Source organism: Nothobranchius furzeri, chromosome 7 (assembly GCF_043380555.1).
Source record: "Nothobranchius furzeri strain GRZ-AD chromosome 7, NfurGRZ-RIMD1, whole genome shotgun sequence".
NCBI lineage: Eukaryota > Metazoa > Chordata > Actinopteri > Cyprinodontiformes > Nothobranchiidae > Nothobranchius > Nothobranchius furzeri.
The window spans coordinates 71496530-71511529 of NC_091747.1; the positions used below are offsets into that span (position 1 = coordinate 71496530).

A 15000-nucleotide genomic window follows, 5' to 3' on the forward strand; every position below is an offset into this window, starting at 1 on the left:
GGTGTGAGCTAATGAGGTTCTCAATAAATAAATAAATAAATAAATAATAAATCTGATCCATCCTTACGGTCCCTCAAGGACCCTTCGGTCAGCACAGCAAGGACTGTTGGTCGTTCCCAAACACAGACTACAATCTCGAGGGGGTCGTGCTTTCTCGGTGCTGGGGCCGAGGCTCTGGAACGAGCTACCTGCATGAGTTAAACAGGCCACCACCCTCGGCGAGTTTAAGAGCCAGCTGAAAACACACTTTTACTCTTTAGCTTTTACTCAAGAAGAGTCTCGATGGATGGCTATGCACTTTTTTGCTGCTCCACGTAGATTTTATCTACATTTTTTATTGGTTTTTTTATGTTTTTATTCTTTTATGTTCATTTCTGCTGTGCAGCGCGTTGTTTGGTCCTTGGGCCATGTTGCGAAGGCGCTATATAAATAAAGTTTAGTAGTACTTAAACCATAAAATCAGGAGAACTTCCTACAGCAGTGAGCTTGGAGAGCCTCTCCAGGCTAACGTCTCTCCCCAGATGAAGCTCTTGGCTCAGGCTGACCAACATGGAGCACCGCTGCTCTTCAGAGGGACTCTCCATCGCCACCTGGTGGACAAACGCCCCCACAACACCAGCTGAGAGATCCTGAGCTCTGCAGACCGTTGCCACCACGACCACACTGAGACACACAAATAGAGCAGTTACAGTTCCTCTGCTCAGATTTAGAGGAGGTCAGAGGTCATCTGTCTTTCTGCGATGCAGGTACAGTTTAAAGGGACAGTTCAGAACATCTGGAGTGGGGTTCTGGAGATTCACCAGTTCTAGATAGCTCTTTGAATATCCTCATGTAGAGAAACAATGGACTGATAGGCTAACAGCTAGTCATAGCGAGGCTCAACCCATAGTTGATTTCTGCCCTCATAAAACAACTTTATTGTCTAAATCTGGCCTCAGGGCCACATCTGGCCTGTGGTGTCTGTAGATTTGGCCCATGAGATCATATATCGCATATCTCTCAAGCCTGAAGCTGGATCATAATCCTAAACCTGAAATATACCTCGACACATAAAATGTCACCACTCATTATGTAAAATTGTTAAAGTTCCGTAGGAGCCCCAAGACTGAAGCACAGCCCCTCCACCCTTTGTTATACCTTGTGGAGGAACACACCGTCCCATATTTTTTTGTAAAAGCAAATTTAAAAACAGCGTGTCAGCTGACCAAAGAGCTGTTGAGGGCAAACTTAGACATAAAAACACAGGATTAAAATTTTACCTCATACAGAGTGCGTAATAATAATAAGACTCTGACGCTGCCGTGTCCATCCCTTGTTATACTGTATGTCAGTGTTGGGCAAGTTACTTCAAAACTGTAATGCATTATTTATTACTTGTTACCCTGATTTTAAAGTAATTAATTACATTACAATATTACTGATTTTAAAATGTAAGGCATTACACTACTTTGGCATTACTTTAAGTTACTTTCACCAAAACAACTTCAGTATGAATCTGGTCATGTGACGCTCAGTGAGCTCATGACATATATGTGGAAGGTGATGTGGTGTCTGAGCTAGGATTGCTGTTAAAAACAGTCAGATATAATAACAGTGTTTTAAAATGATTGTTTATTAAATAAAAGCAACAACAAGCTGTACTCTCAGCACGCTGCCATCTTATATTAACTGAGCAGGGAGTGAGGTGGTGGGGGCTCCAAGCCTATATTTGCCTTGGTCCCCAAATGCCTTGATACGGCCCTGGATGTGGGACTGACTTCTGGGGTGATCTGATTCTATCACATGTATAAATATTAAATGCTTATATATTATTGCTTTTCACCGGTAAAAATGTGTATTGGGGATAAATCTACCTACTTTTTTCTTTTCAAGCTCTTTGTTTTGTTTTCTTGATTTTATTTGGATAATTTCCGGCCCTTTCTCTCTCTAACCTTCCTGCATGCTGCAGGTTTTCTCCGTCTTCCAGAAAAACTGTTTCCTAGATTTCCTACTTTCTAACTAATCAGCCAAAGGGATCTACCGAACGCAAAAATAAATAAAATAAATAAATAAAAAAGGTTAATGTGCGCTGCGCTCCTGCAGCAATGAGTTGAAATCACCGGGGCACAGATTATGAACTCAGCTGAAAAGTACATGAAGTACCAGAGAATATGAGCTGATATAAACGAGTTTTGGTGGAGCGATTTAGTGAATATAACAGCGGCCGCGCGCAGGACGCAGCTGGAGTATTTGAGCCGTCACCGCTGCGTCCTCTCTGCTCATAGAATGCCCGCAAAGCTGAGTCCATAAATGACGTCATATATGTGGATACTGGATGTTTTTTCAGGCTTCCCGCAATTTGAATTTTTAGGAAACCCACATCTTGATTCTGGGTTTGAAAATGCATCGTAATTACCGCGTTACTGACAATTGTACTGAGTAAATATTACCATTTTCTTTCCCTGTAATGCCTTACATTACCACCTTACAGCAAAAAGCAACGCATTACAGTAATTAATTGCTTTTGTACCGCGTTACTCCCAACACTGGTGTATGTCAACAGGACAGACCAATCGGGGGGGGGGGGGGGGGTTACTGTAAGGACAATTTGCAACATTCAGTCATGTTATCTAAAACCTTTCCTGTTTGAGCTGCTGTTACTGAAAATTAATCTTTAAAAAACTCTTCTTCGGTTGCTGCTACAGGCCCCCATCTGCCCCTGCCTGAGCCCTGTCTGCTCTCAGTGAATTCATTGCTCCTTACACCTCCTCTGATTTCTTGTTATTAGGTGATTTGAACTGGGGCATTCTTAAGCCGTCTCCTTCCCTGCAACTTCGGCTGGATGCTATAAACCTCTCCCAGATTGTGCAACCTCCGTCTAGATTTACCATCAAGTCCTTCGATAATGGAACATTAATCAATATAATTCTCACCAACAGACCAACAAAATACTCATCTGCAGTATTTTGCCAACGCTACCATTGTGTTATTGCTTGTGTCCGCAATGGTACAAACACTAAACACCCTCCCCTTATTATCAGTAAACAAACGCTAAAGAACTTTCATGAGCACACCGTTTTACGTGACTTGGCAAAAGAATGGCATAGATTAGCCTCATTCCTATTATCGAGGACGCTTGGTTACATTTTAGAAACTCCTTGATCTCTTTATAGTTATTATTTTAGATAGACATGCTCCTTTAAAAAAGTCAAGAGTTTCAGTCCTTGAACCAACACTGAAGTTTCAGAACTGACTCGTCTAAAACACCAATCTGGGCAATGAGCAAAGACATCCAAGAATATCTGCGACTGGCAATCCTTCAGATCTATAAAGAACAAATGTCAAATCAATCAGAAAAGCTAAATCTGAAACCAGTTTCTGAGGAGTAGTTCTGACCCCAAAAAGTTCTGGTAGACAAGACTTTGGAAAATACAAATAAGTCCTCACACTTGCCAAATGCAATCAAATCTGATGGCATTGTTGTCTCAGGCCTAGTCCACACGTAGCCGGGTTTTTTTAAAAACGAATATCCGCCCCTCCAAAAACTTGCATCCACACCACCGCGTTTTGAAAATAAACTGTCCACACGTACCCGGATAAATACGTTGTTAAGGACATGCCAGACCTGTAGGTGGCAGTACTTCCCCCGTTCTTAACCTCGTCCTTCGTCTGTGGTCTTCCGCAAGGAGCAGTAATTCCGCTTGCAAAAACAAACAAGCAAAAAGCGCTTGGATCGGGTAGTGACAGAGCGCAGCTCTGAGGGCATCCATGATGTCGGCTAGTGTAAACACAGGTCGCACACGTGATGTCAGCATTTTTTTGTCGCGGAAAGTGACGTTGCGGACCTTAAAACTCCGGTTTTGTCTGTCCACACGCAGACACCCAAAACGGAGAAAACGCAGATCTTCACTTTGGCCGGAGTTTTTAAAAAGATCCGTTTTCGTGTGGAAAAACTCCGTTTTCGTGTGGATGACAGGCCAAAACGTAGAAAAGTATCTACGTTTTGGCAGATCCCCGGCTACGTGTGGACAGGGCCATAGATCAAGCCACACCTTTCCAGGAAGCAGAGTGAGGAATCCTGAGCAAATTGTTTGTGGAGACTGTGGTATAAATTTACATCAGCTGCATGTTAAATGTTGCATCCCTACGTGAGTTCACAACATTTTGTATATTTTGTGTAAAAGTTTCTGTGTTAATTTGATGTGATGCTCACTTGATTTGTTTAGTCAAGTTATCACCTGGCGTGGTCAGCAGCTGGACGGCCTATTGACTAGCACCCTTGGTCAGTGGAGCAAGGCCTGCTTTTGTTAAAGTTAAAGAGTTAAAGTCCCATTAGTTGTCACACACACTGGTGTGTGTGCGACATTTGTTCTCCGCGTTTGGCCCATCCCCTGGGGGAGCGGTGAGCTGCAGACACAGCCGCGCTTGGAAACCATTTGGTGGTTTAACCTCCCAATCTATCCCTTTTTGTAATTTATACATATTTCTTATGAATTATATTTTAGTTTTTGTGTTGCAGTTAGGGATATATGAAAATATCAATATGGGGAATATATCACAATATTTTCCCAGCAATATATTGATATTCAAAAGTCGTGTATCAAGTTTTTAGAAGAATTTACATGCAATCTTGTGGTTTTTCTTTTGTTTTGGTGCAATTCAAAAGCTGACCACTAGTAGGCAGCAGTGTGCAGCGGGTTTTGTTTCCGCCACTGAAACATAAATCCCTCTATTATGGTTCAGATACCTCATGTTAAACATGTCACTTATCGCTTTGGACTGTTTACTGAATTTTCCTATCCTTGCTTAAGCCGGGCGTACACTGTGCGACTTTTTCACTTTTTTGAGCCGATTTTCCAGTCGTGCGAGAATCTACGACATAGGGGCGAGTTTTGTGCCGAGCGGTCGTGTAGTGTACAGGGGGTTACGAGAGGCGATTAACACCACGTGACCAGCTGCCGATCAGCAGTCGTGAGGTCGCACGGACTTCTGGCGTGTTTAATATTTTGCTCGTCCCTCGTGAGGGTATCGCACTGTTGAAGCGGCGCTGCGAGCAGCTGCGAGCAGCTACGATCCAAAAAGTATCAGAACCGCTCACGGCGCATGCGCGCGCAACCCTGCATCAACGCCGGTTGTTCGCCATTTCCCTAATAACACACGCTGTTCGTTTTTGTTTCTACACGTTTTTTTTTTACTCACAAAGATTGTCAGGAAAGCGTGTTTGTCGTGTTCATGTCAAATTAAACTGATCACAAAACACAGATTTACTTTCTTTATTTCGTTTTCCTCATCCAACCCCCATAAATCCCTGCGTGTCCTCCTGCAGCACTCCCGAAGGACAACAGGCAAAACAAGACAAAAAAAAGTCTGACGTGTTGAGTAAAAACTGCTATTTTTAGCATATTTTTAGGGCCGACGTGTTGCTACCAGACGTACAGTGTGAGCAGTCAGGTCGCATGCGAGAACTGGGTCGTGCAGTGTGAGCGCGTGACTCGTGAGATCTGCTCTGCGAGGAAGTCGTACAGTTTGAGCTGAAGCTGAACGCTGCGAGTGAAAAAGTCGCACAGTGTACGCCCGGCTTTAGTATGAGGATTGCATCAAGTCACTGACACTAGTCAGTGACTTGATGCAATTTGCTGGGTTCCTTATATAGGAAACATTTTTCTGATTGGCTTAATGAACTGACCTGTATTGTAATGTTTTATTATGTTAAAGAGCAAGTCAACCCCTACCAGAGTCTAACTCCACTCCCACTTCATGTTTGAAAAATGCAACAAATGCCGTTGCCTGGCAGACCGAGAGGGCGGAGCCGCTAACAAATACACACACACACAGGCTCACAACAGCATTGTGACATCATAATGTACCAGTTTACATCATAGCATACCTCTTAGCCAATTGCGGTGGCAGATTTAAATTCAAATACAGTGCAGAGTTTTTACCTGACGACGGCACAACACTGCCAGTTTTAGCAGAATATTTAAATTTTAACTAAGATGCACTGAAATGCCAAATTATTGACGACACGTGTCTGCAGCACGATTAGACACTCGTTTATTTAGTTTATCAGCAAAAAAAAAAGTTTATTTGGGGATGACTTGCTCTTTAAGTGCCGTGAGACGACTCTTGTTGTGATTTGAAATTATTTAAATAAACCTGAATTGAACTGATAGTATCACAATATATGCATCGTGACACGTATCGTATTGTCAGAATTTCACCAATACACATCCCTAGTTGTAATTTTGTTTCTCAAAAATTGTTGTTCAGTCATCACGGTGCAACTTAAAACTGCAAAAGAGCAAAGTGTACGGTCCAAAGCCTTAGACCACAGAAGAGAGAGACAAATAAAAGTGTATGCACCTGACGGGGCTCTCCATCATTTCTTCATGGTGCCAGGGGCAGCTACATGGTAAATTCCTTCAGTTATCACTTTACCAAGTGATTTGCAACAGCTTCACCCGTCTCTGGGTACTCTGATCTCAACTCAGCTATATGCAATGATTCCCTCTACGCAACTAATTCCTGTTTCTCCATTCAGTTGTTTATATACTTGACGAGTTACTCAGGTTAGATCCTCATAGATCTGCTGGACTGGATACTCTTGACTCTTTCTTTCTAAATATAGCAGCACATGCTATTGCTGCAACTATTATCCATCTATTTTTTTCTGTCCATACAAACTGGTGCATTTCCGCAGGACTGGAAATTTGCTTCTGTTACTTCATTTTATTAAGGGGGAGATCATTCGGACCTACGCTGTTGCCATGCCTCTCTAAAGTCACTGAAAAGTTAGTCAACAAACAACTAACTCATATCTGGGATCCAGCAGTATTACTACCCCCATGCAGTCCGGCTTCAGAACTGGCCATGGAAGTGGAACACTTAAAGTAGCTTTCCAGAGTTTTCCCCTTTTCAGAAATTATGTATGATTTTTCAGAAACCCGCAAACGTGATTGTCTTATCGTGTACGGTGATTTTTTTTTTATTTATTTCATTTAATTTTTTTGCAGAGCAAAGCTGACCTCCTGGTGGGAGGGTAACTCTGAAGTGCCTTTTTTTCCCTCCACCTGAACCAATCCTCATGTAACCCTCTTATCTCTATTAAGGTAGCGCGACTCAGGGTTCCGAATGACCACAGTCACCAATTCTTGTCATGTGTCTTGCCCATGTATGTCGGATCTCTGAATTGTGTGTACTGAAACTCTAATTTCCCTCTGGGATTAATAAAGTATCTTTGATTGATTGATTGATTGATTGAATAGAAGCAATAAATCTTTTTCCTTTTTTTGCCAAGCACGCCCCCTGCCCTGCATTGCTCTGTGCAATAGGAAACTGAGCGTCGACCAGAACTAACCTACCTGGCTTTTCACAGACAAGCAAGTCTTTAAAATATAAATATATGAGAACACAAGATAACATGAAAATAATACTTATAAAACCACCAGTTTTAGTTCTGTTTGTTGGCTACAGAAGCACATTCATAAACAAGTAATGTGTTCTCCGTCCCGCAGCGCTCCTCCGTGACAGCGAGGGTGGGGGGTTGTACTAGGGGCTGCATGACTTAATTTTTTTTAAAGCCGACTGTCAAGTAATGAAAATCGAGTCGACTTTGACTAGTCGTTGATGACGTCATACACCTGAAGCGGCGTGGAGTGTGTGTGTGTGTGTGTGGGGGGGGTGGTCGGTTGGTTCGCTGGAGTTTTTGCTCTAAACATTAAAATAATTATTTCATTTTCTGTTCCTCACTTCTGATTACCTTCAATGGTGTCTGTTTGTTGCAACCAGCAGATACAAAAACTAACTTGTTTTTATTTGACTATTTTTCTGTCCTGTCTGTTTATTATCGTCCTGCATCTCCTCTCAATCTTAAAGAGAAACTGCTACCTGGGTTCATATATATTCACCTTATGAGTTACCTTTAAACTGCAGTTCTAAAAGATCTACCGACCGCAAAAACAGCGGGGTGCGCCGGCCGCACCGGTGAGGCGCGTCACCGGAGGACAAGGTGATGTGCCTCGCTCCACAGCAGCGAAACGCATCAGGCACAAATAAAAGACAGAAAACATAAAAGGAAATGAGCCGACATGAACGATCGCGTTTTTAATTAGTTTTTGAGGTGGCGACACCTGATTTGATAATGTTACTGTGGCCGTGCTCAGGACGCAGATGTCTGGAGCGCGTCAACAATCAGAGCTTTGCATATGCAAGCTGGTTAAGGTTAGGATGGGGGTGAGGGGAAGGTTAAACTTCAAGAGGGCAAAGGTCACAATTTGGTTAAATATCCGTTTTATGGCGGGCGTCAGTACTGACGCTCTGGCACAGCACGTTGCCTCCCGATGCGCAGGAGCTCCTCACCTGCTGTCTTTTCTGAGGACAGCATCTTGCCGGTCATGATCACGTGACAGCGACTAGTCGATGACAGGCATAAAAAGTCACTACAGAGCAGTGAAGTCGACTAGTTCATACAACCCCTAGGTTGTACATATTCCGCTGCTGTTACTCAACCGGTATCAGCTGATAGAGGGCTCTAGTTTCGTTGCGCCGTTCATGTCAGCGGACACGGTAGGGTCGGGGAGGGGGGCGGGGCATGACGCTTAGCCTGGTGGGTGGCCAAGCAAAGCCTGGCAGGCCGCCAGGCTTATAAAGCGCTGGGGGAAACCCTGAGAGGGTTACCAATCTGCTCCTCTGCCTCTATGGGCATTCCACAAGGGTCAATACTAGTCCTGACCTTAGTCAAACTCTATATTAGTAACGTTGTTCATGCTGTTGACAGTTCTCATATACATTTATATGCGGATGACACCATTTTATATGCATGCAGTTCTGTCTTGAATGCAGCTTTGTCCTCTTTGTAGCACAACTTTAATTGTCTTCAACATGCCTTCTCCAACCTTCATCAAACACAATTAAAACAAAGTTCACGATCTTCAACTGTAACTTGTAGCAATCAACTTGCCACCCTAGAATTGCTTCCCTGGGTGGTACAGAACTACAACTTGTCAGTTCTTACAAGTATCTGGGTATCTGGCTTGACAGCACACTTTCGTTTGGCATTCACATTAATTCATTACTTTCTAAAGTCAAGTCAAGAATTGGGTTTCTACAGCGCAACAGGTCATCCTTTACTCATTCTGCAAAGCAAACCTTGGTCAAAATGACAATCCTTCCCATTTTAGATTACGGTGACATCATTTATAGGACTGCTTCCTAAAAACTTCTTCATGAACTAGATTTTATTCATCACTCAGCAATCCGTTTCGTCAATGGTGCCCCTTTCACTACTCATCATTGTGATCTGTACTCACTCGTTAACTGGCCATCACTCCATTCCCACAGGTTGTTACCTTGTATCAACTTCTATACGAAACAATCATCGGTAGAACATCGTCATTGCTCATCACTTCCAACAACCAGCACAATTTACTCTCCAGTAACCTAATCTCTATGGTTCCTCCCAAAGCTCACACCTGCTTTGGCCGCTCCTCATTACAGTTTGATGCTTCCGACGACTGGAATGAGCTGCAAAAATCACTGAAGCTCCCTGTCTACATTCAATTATCTACCTTCAATAATTCATTGCTATCAATAGTTTCTGATCAATGTGCTTCTGAGGACTTAAAGACTGTTTTAAGTCCGTTTTGATTGCTTGTACATATTATATATGAGAACTGGCCTTTGTCTTTATGTCTTATTATTTTATCTTGTATGTTTTATCTTGTGTTTTTCTTTGGTGTAAAGCTAACTGTGTCTGTTACTGCTGCCTCTTGGCCAGATCGTCGTAAATGAGTGAGTTCTCAATCGACTCATCTGGTTAAAGAAGCTTTATGGAGTTTTCTACTTTCAGAAATGATGTATGGTTTTTCAGAAATCCGTAAAAGTGATTATCTCATCATGTACTGTGATATAATGTAAGCAATACGTCTTTTTTTTGTTGCTAACCACGCCCCCTGCCCCGCAGAGCTTCATGCAATAAGAAACTGAACGCTGACCAGAACTAACCAGTAGCGTTAGACTACCGCTTGGATGCTTCGGAGTTGATGAACTTTTCACAGACAAGTAAGTCTCTAAAATATAAATATATGAGAACACGACATGAGAATAACACTCGTAAAACAACGTGTTTTAGCTCCTCTTGTCGGCTAAGAAGCACATTTATAAACAGAAACGTGAAGTCGCCATCTTAAACAGAGGAATAGACTTTTTGTGTGATATGCTTGTCAGCCACTAGATGGTGCCATAAGATAAGAGAAATACTCCAGAAAGAGACTTTAAATAAAGGTTAAATGGGTGTGATGCCTTGGTCTGCCTGAGTGTTCGTGGCTCCCGGGTCAGGGAGTTTAAGATTTTTGGCATCTGCCTGATCAATCCCGGTGGCGGCCTGGGGGGGTCTGGGTCCCTGGGCTCTGCTGGGTCCCCGGCGGGGGTGGTCGCCCCTGGGTCCCGGGTCGCTGGGTCCCGGACTCGGCCGGCTAGGGGGTGGGAGGCTGCGGGCAGGCCTGAGGACTTGCCGCTGATATCTCCAGGGGCTCTGCCGGCTGCTGGTTGTGGCCCCCCGGGGCGATCCTCTGTGCCTCTCGAGGGGGGCGGGGGCCTTTCTGGTTGCGGGCTCCTTGGGGTTCCTGTGTTCTGGGGCAGCGCCTGGATCTCTGGGACTTGGAGCTCCCCCCCGTCTCCTACGCGTCTTTGGGGGGCAGATCTGTGGTCCCTCACACTCTCTATTGGACGCTCCTATAGATAAACCTTACATAAACAAGCGCGTGTACACACACAGGTGCTCACATGGTGCTCTCATAAGTATGGGCTTGGGCACGTTCAACACATGTCTTAAGACTATGGTGGGCACTCAATGCACTGTGGTATATTATCGTGTGACTGTTTAGTTAAACAATGATTGATTATATATTTCTTCATCAAGTTGACGCAGTGATAGCTTGATTTTGTTATATTGGTGTTGTGTCCCATTTTTTGTTATGTTTTGCTTTTTTCTCGTCTCATTTTGCAGGTCTAGAAGCAGACTCTTGTTCATTATTGTTTATTTTTGTTGAATCCCCCCCCCACCTAACCCCCTCTCTCCCCACCTTTTCTCTTTTCCTTTCTCTTTCACCTCTGTCTCCGTGTCTGGTCGAAATTACAAAGCATTCAAAAACAATAACAATAAAGTTTTAAATATCAGGTGCGACATTAAAAGCAGACTCTTTGATGCTCCACCTGAGACATTAAAAGCAGATGCTCTGATGCTCCACCTGAGAGTAAAACTGTAAGGCTTGTTACCAGCATTCAGACATCAATTCTGCTTGCTTCACAGCCAGACAGGACACGTTAAAAAAATAAAAAAAAAAAATAAAAAAAAAAAATAATAAAAAAAAAAAATAAATAAAGGTTAAATAAAAATATATCAAACGTGTATTAGAACTGTCCTGCTAGCGCACACACGGCTAATACCGCTAACATCAGCGTGCTTTGCTGTGTTAGCATGTCAGTTGAGACTTCTGAACACCTCCTCCTTTTGCATTAGCATCCATGCTACCAGTCTCAGACAAACTGAAACAACTCTGCTTACTCAGTGTGGCGTTAAACCCCGCAATTTTCCAACTTTAAAGCCCTGAAATCAACATTTTAACTGCTCAGTAATTTGCAGTTGACGTGGAAAACACCCCAACAAACCTGAGCTTGAATTACTGTCGTTTCTCTGCACTTTTTCTGTTCCAAGGCATGAACGTTAATAGTAAATAGTTAACTCGTTCACTGCCAATGACGACTAAAGTCGTCATTTGCATTTATTTACTGTGTGGGCATCGGAACGAGCCCTCGCACCGTGAGAACAAACATCTCAGCTCTAAAGTCGATCTTCATCTTTATCCGCATACGTCACACGTCACGTGATCAGGAAGCAGAACATCCATGTGTTAGGAGATCGTTTTGGGCCGCTGCTGCAAAAAAAAGTGAGGCGCGAACCGGAAAAGCTTCTGCCGATCACAATTCAACAACGGATTATGAAAGAAGAGATAACGCTCGAAACACGCGGATTCTTCCTGATGTAAGAGGTGAGTCTCCGCTTTGTTTTGGCGTCGACATCAACCTAGCGCGCAACGTTCTGTGACTTACAAAAACAGTAAAAACGGTGAGAAACGCTAGCAGCGCAGGCCTTTAGCGATCAGGCAACGGCTGGCAGCGAATGAGTTAAAAGGAAATGTTGTTGGCCTCTGATGGAAACTACTAAATCTACTGATGTGTGCTTTTTCTCAAGTGCTCACGTGTTTATGATTAAACTTTGGTTATTCCAGATTCAATGTTTATGCAAAAGTAAAGTTTGTTTCCACAAGAAATGACTCAACATGACTTATCTGGAGATAAAGGAAAATAATAATAATAATAATAGCCTTTATTGTCATTGTACAGGATACAACGAAATTGGAGTGCCACTCCCTTGGTGCACAATACAATAATACCTCTAAATATAAAGGTCCCCTAAAACAAAAAAATAGTAAGTAACAAAACAATAGTAAGTAAGAAGATAATAGTAAGTAATATATGCCGACTAGCACCCTATTTACAGAATAGCAGCTACCATATCATGTAAAAAAATGGCATTAGAATAGCAGCATAGTAGTCGACGGTGACCTTAATGTGCACAGTAGCAGTCCATTTTCCAATGAATATTGTGTTTTCCCACAACTCTTCATCTCTGTGTGAATTTGAGTTTGACCCCCCTGATCTAAAGTGTCTCAGCAGGTATGAATAATATTTTATAAACCTTAATTCACTGTGTGAAGCCCCACCTACCTCTATCCAGCCCCGCCCACTCCACTTTCCTGTTTTAAATCGTAATGTCCTCCATCTATCACTTAACAACAGGGTATCTGCAGGTTTAAGGGAGCCAAATTTAAGACTTTTTAAGACCTTTTTTAAGGCCACTTTGACCAAATTTAAGCAATTTTTTAAAATTAAAGTTAAGCTTTAATTTCCAGCGATTGCCTGGAACCGGTGCTAACCACGTCACAAACGTGGGATTAGCCATCCAGTTACCATTAAACTTGCACTTCCCCATGGCGCAAGCTCCCACTAGCTTAACCAGCTAATGTGCTCATCTAAAAATAGCCCCCTTTCACAACCAACTGAATGTGTACGGTTCCGCTTACGCCAACCATCATACACAAAAAATGCTGAACACTCGAAATTCAAAATTTTTTTATAGAAATAAAAGAATCTTGTTTATTGGGTCTTTGGTAATTTAAGACCTTTGGAAACTGTATTTAAGGATTATTTGTCATTTTTAAGGATTTTCAAGGCCTTAAATTTGGAAAAGCAAATTTAAGACTTTTTAAGACTTTTTAAGGACCCGTGGATACCCTGAACAATAATGAATGTTGGGATTGGAGTCGCTTCATGGCAACAGCAGTCTCCTTTAGTTATGGTGACGCAGTGGCTAGCCGTTAGCTCCATTGTTTTATCAGGGCTAACCCACGTCTCCAAACTCGGGTTTTTCAAAGATCAGGTGCAATGTTTTTCTCAGTCAGAGCCCATAAGGACCGATGTGTGCGCTTTGTTCCACACTAATGACATTAGGGGGCTGAGAGGTGGCTGACCTGGTGGGGGTGCTCCTGAGCATCTGCTGCAGTACCGCCTGGACCCTGGTGTTGTCTTCAGGAACCCCTCGAGCTCTGATCAGGAGCTGCAGGTTCCTGAGCAGCAGGATGCAGGGCTGCAGGGCGCCGGCTCGCTGGAACACTGACGCCAGTTTCGCCTCAGAGGCTGCAGATGTGTCTGCACACACACCCACGCAGTCCACCTACACACACACACGCACACACGCACACAGTGAAACAGGTGTTCTACTGCTGCTGCAGTCAAACCCATATTTAGCTAAATCCTTGTAAGATCTAACCTTCATCAGGTGGAGGTTCAGTCTGCGACTCGCTGCTCTGACCACGGTCGTCTTCCCGCTGCCTGCAGGGCCGACCAACAGCACGGTGCAACCAGAGAGAGAGCTTCTACAAGCAGAAACATCACTGACTTGACTGGTCGCCCGCCTGAGCGCAGGACAAAGGGTTTAACCTTAATGACACACAGCAGGCCCTGAAGAAGGACGTCCGTCTGAGAAAAGCTGTTTCTGCAGTCAGAAAACCTGATTTTATCAAGCCCACAAACTCTGATCACACCAGAAAAAGGCTTCGCCCGTCAATTACAGCTGCACTGAGCTGCTGGACTTTACTTTACTGTCTGATAAGAATCAGTTCGGTGTTTTCAGGATTTCCTGTGAAAACCCACAAGAACAGAAAATTATTTTTTCTTCAAATTTGTTTTTCGACCATCGGAAAGAAAAACCGTTTCCACAAAAGGTGACCTGGGAAAACGAGAATGTCCTACTAAACCTACCAGTTAGGTTTACTCCGTTTCCATGGTAACAGACTCAGGGACTCGCCTAAACCCGGGCTTTCCTTAATCCAAGTTTAATTTACTCAAGTTGTGTTTGAAATGCTGACTCATTCATTCATTCACTTTATAATGACTCAGCTATTTGGCAGTAGTGTGTGCATCTTACCTGCATCTTCCTTTCCGTCGTCATCTAAACCTGATCATGGAGGGCCAGTCCAGCAGGTTTTAGTTGTTTCCCTGCTCTAATGGGCCATTCCCATCTGTACCGGATCGGCCCGGGCCGGCTAGCCCCAGTCGGCCCCAGCCTGGCCCGGTTGGTTCCACACATCCTTCTCTTAAGCCCATGTGGGCTGATTCTACCCACCAATCAGAGGCTTGCTCTAATGGAAGGTGTGAATTTGCTGTCAGCAGTGGGTGTGTTGGCCCTGGTCGGCCTGAAGCAGACCCCCTCGAGAAGCGGGCTGAGAATGAGCCTTGGTTGGCCCGGAAAAATACCAGGCCACCCAGATATGTAAACAACCTACGCTACCCGGCCCGGGCCGACCCGGTACAGATGGGAATGGCCCAAAAGCTTCCTCCCAGTTTCTCTTTAAGCTGAATTTAACATCAGTTTATCATCATGACACAAAAGAATAAAGTGGA

At 43.6% G+C, this 15000-nt stretch overlaps 1 protein-coding gene across 1 annotated transcript in view; it reads right to left on the bottom strand.

The window, feature by feature from the left end:
• pex6 (peroxisomal biogenesis factor 6) overlaps positions 1 to 15000 on the bottom strand; it is a 35771-nt gene that overhangs the window by 15838 nt on the left and 4933 nt on the right. The window contains exons 7-9 of the mRNA XM_070553699.1: positions 13868 to 13973; positions 13569 to 13771; positions 477 to 663 (exon numbers count right to left, since the gene is read on the bottom strand). Coding sequence (XP_070409800.1) covers positions 477 to 663; positions 13569 to 13771; positions 13868 to 13973 — 496 coding nt within the window. The remainder of the gene's footprint in view (positions 1 to 476; positions 664 to 13568; positions 13772 to 13867; positions 13974 to 15000) is intronic.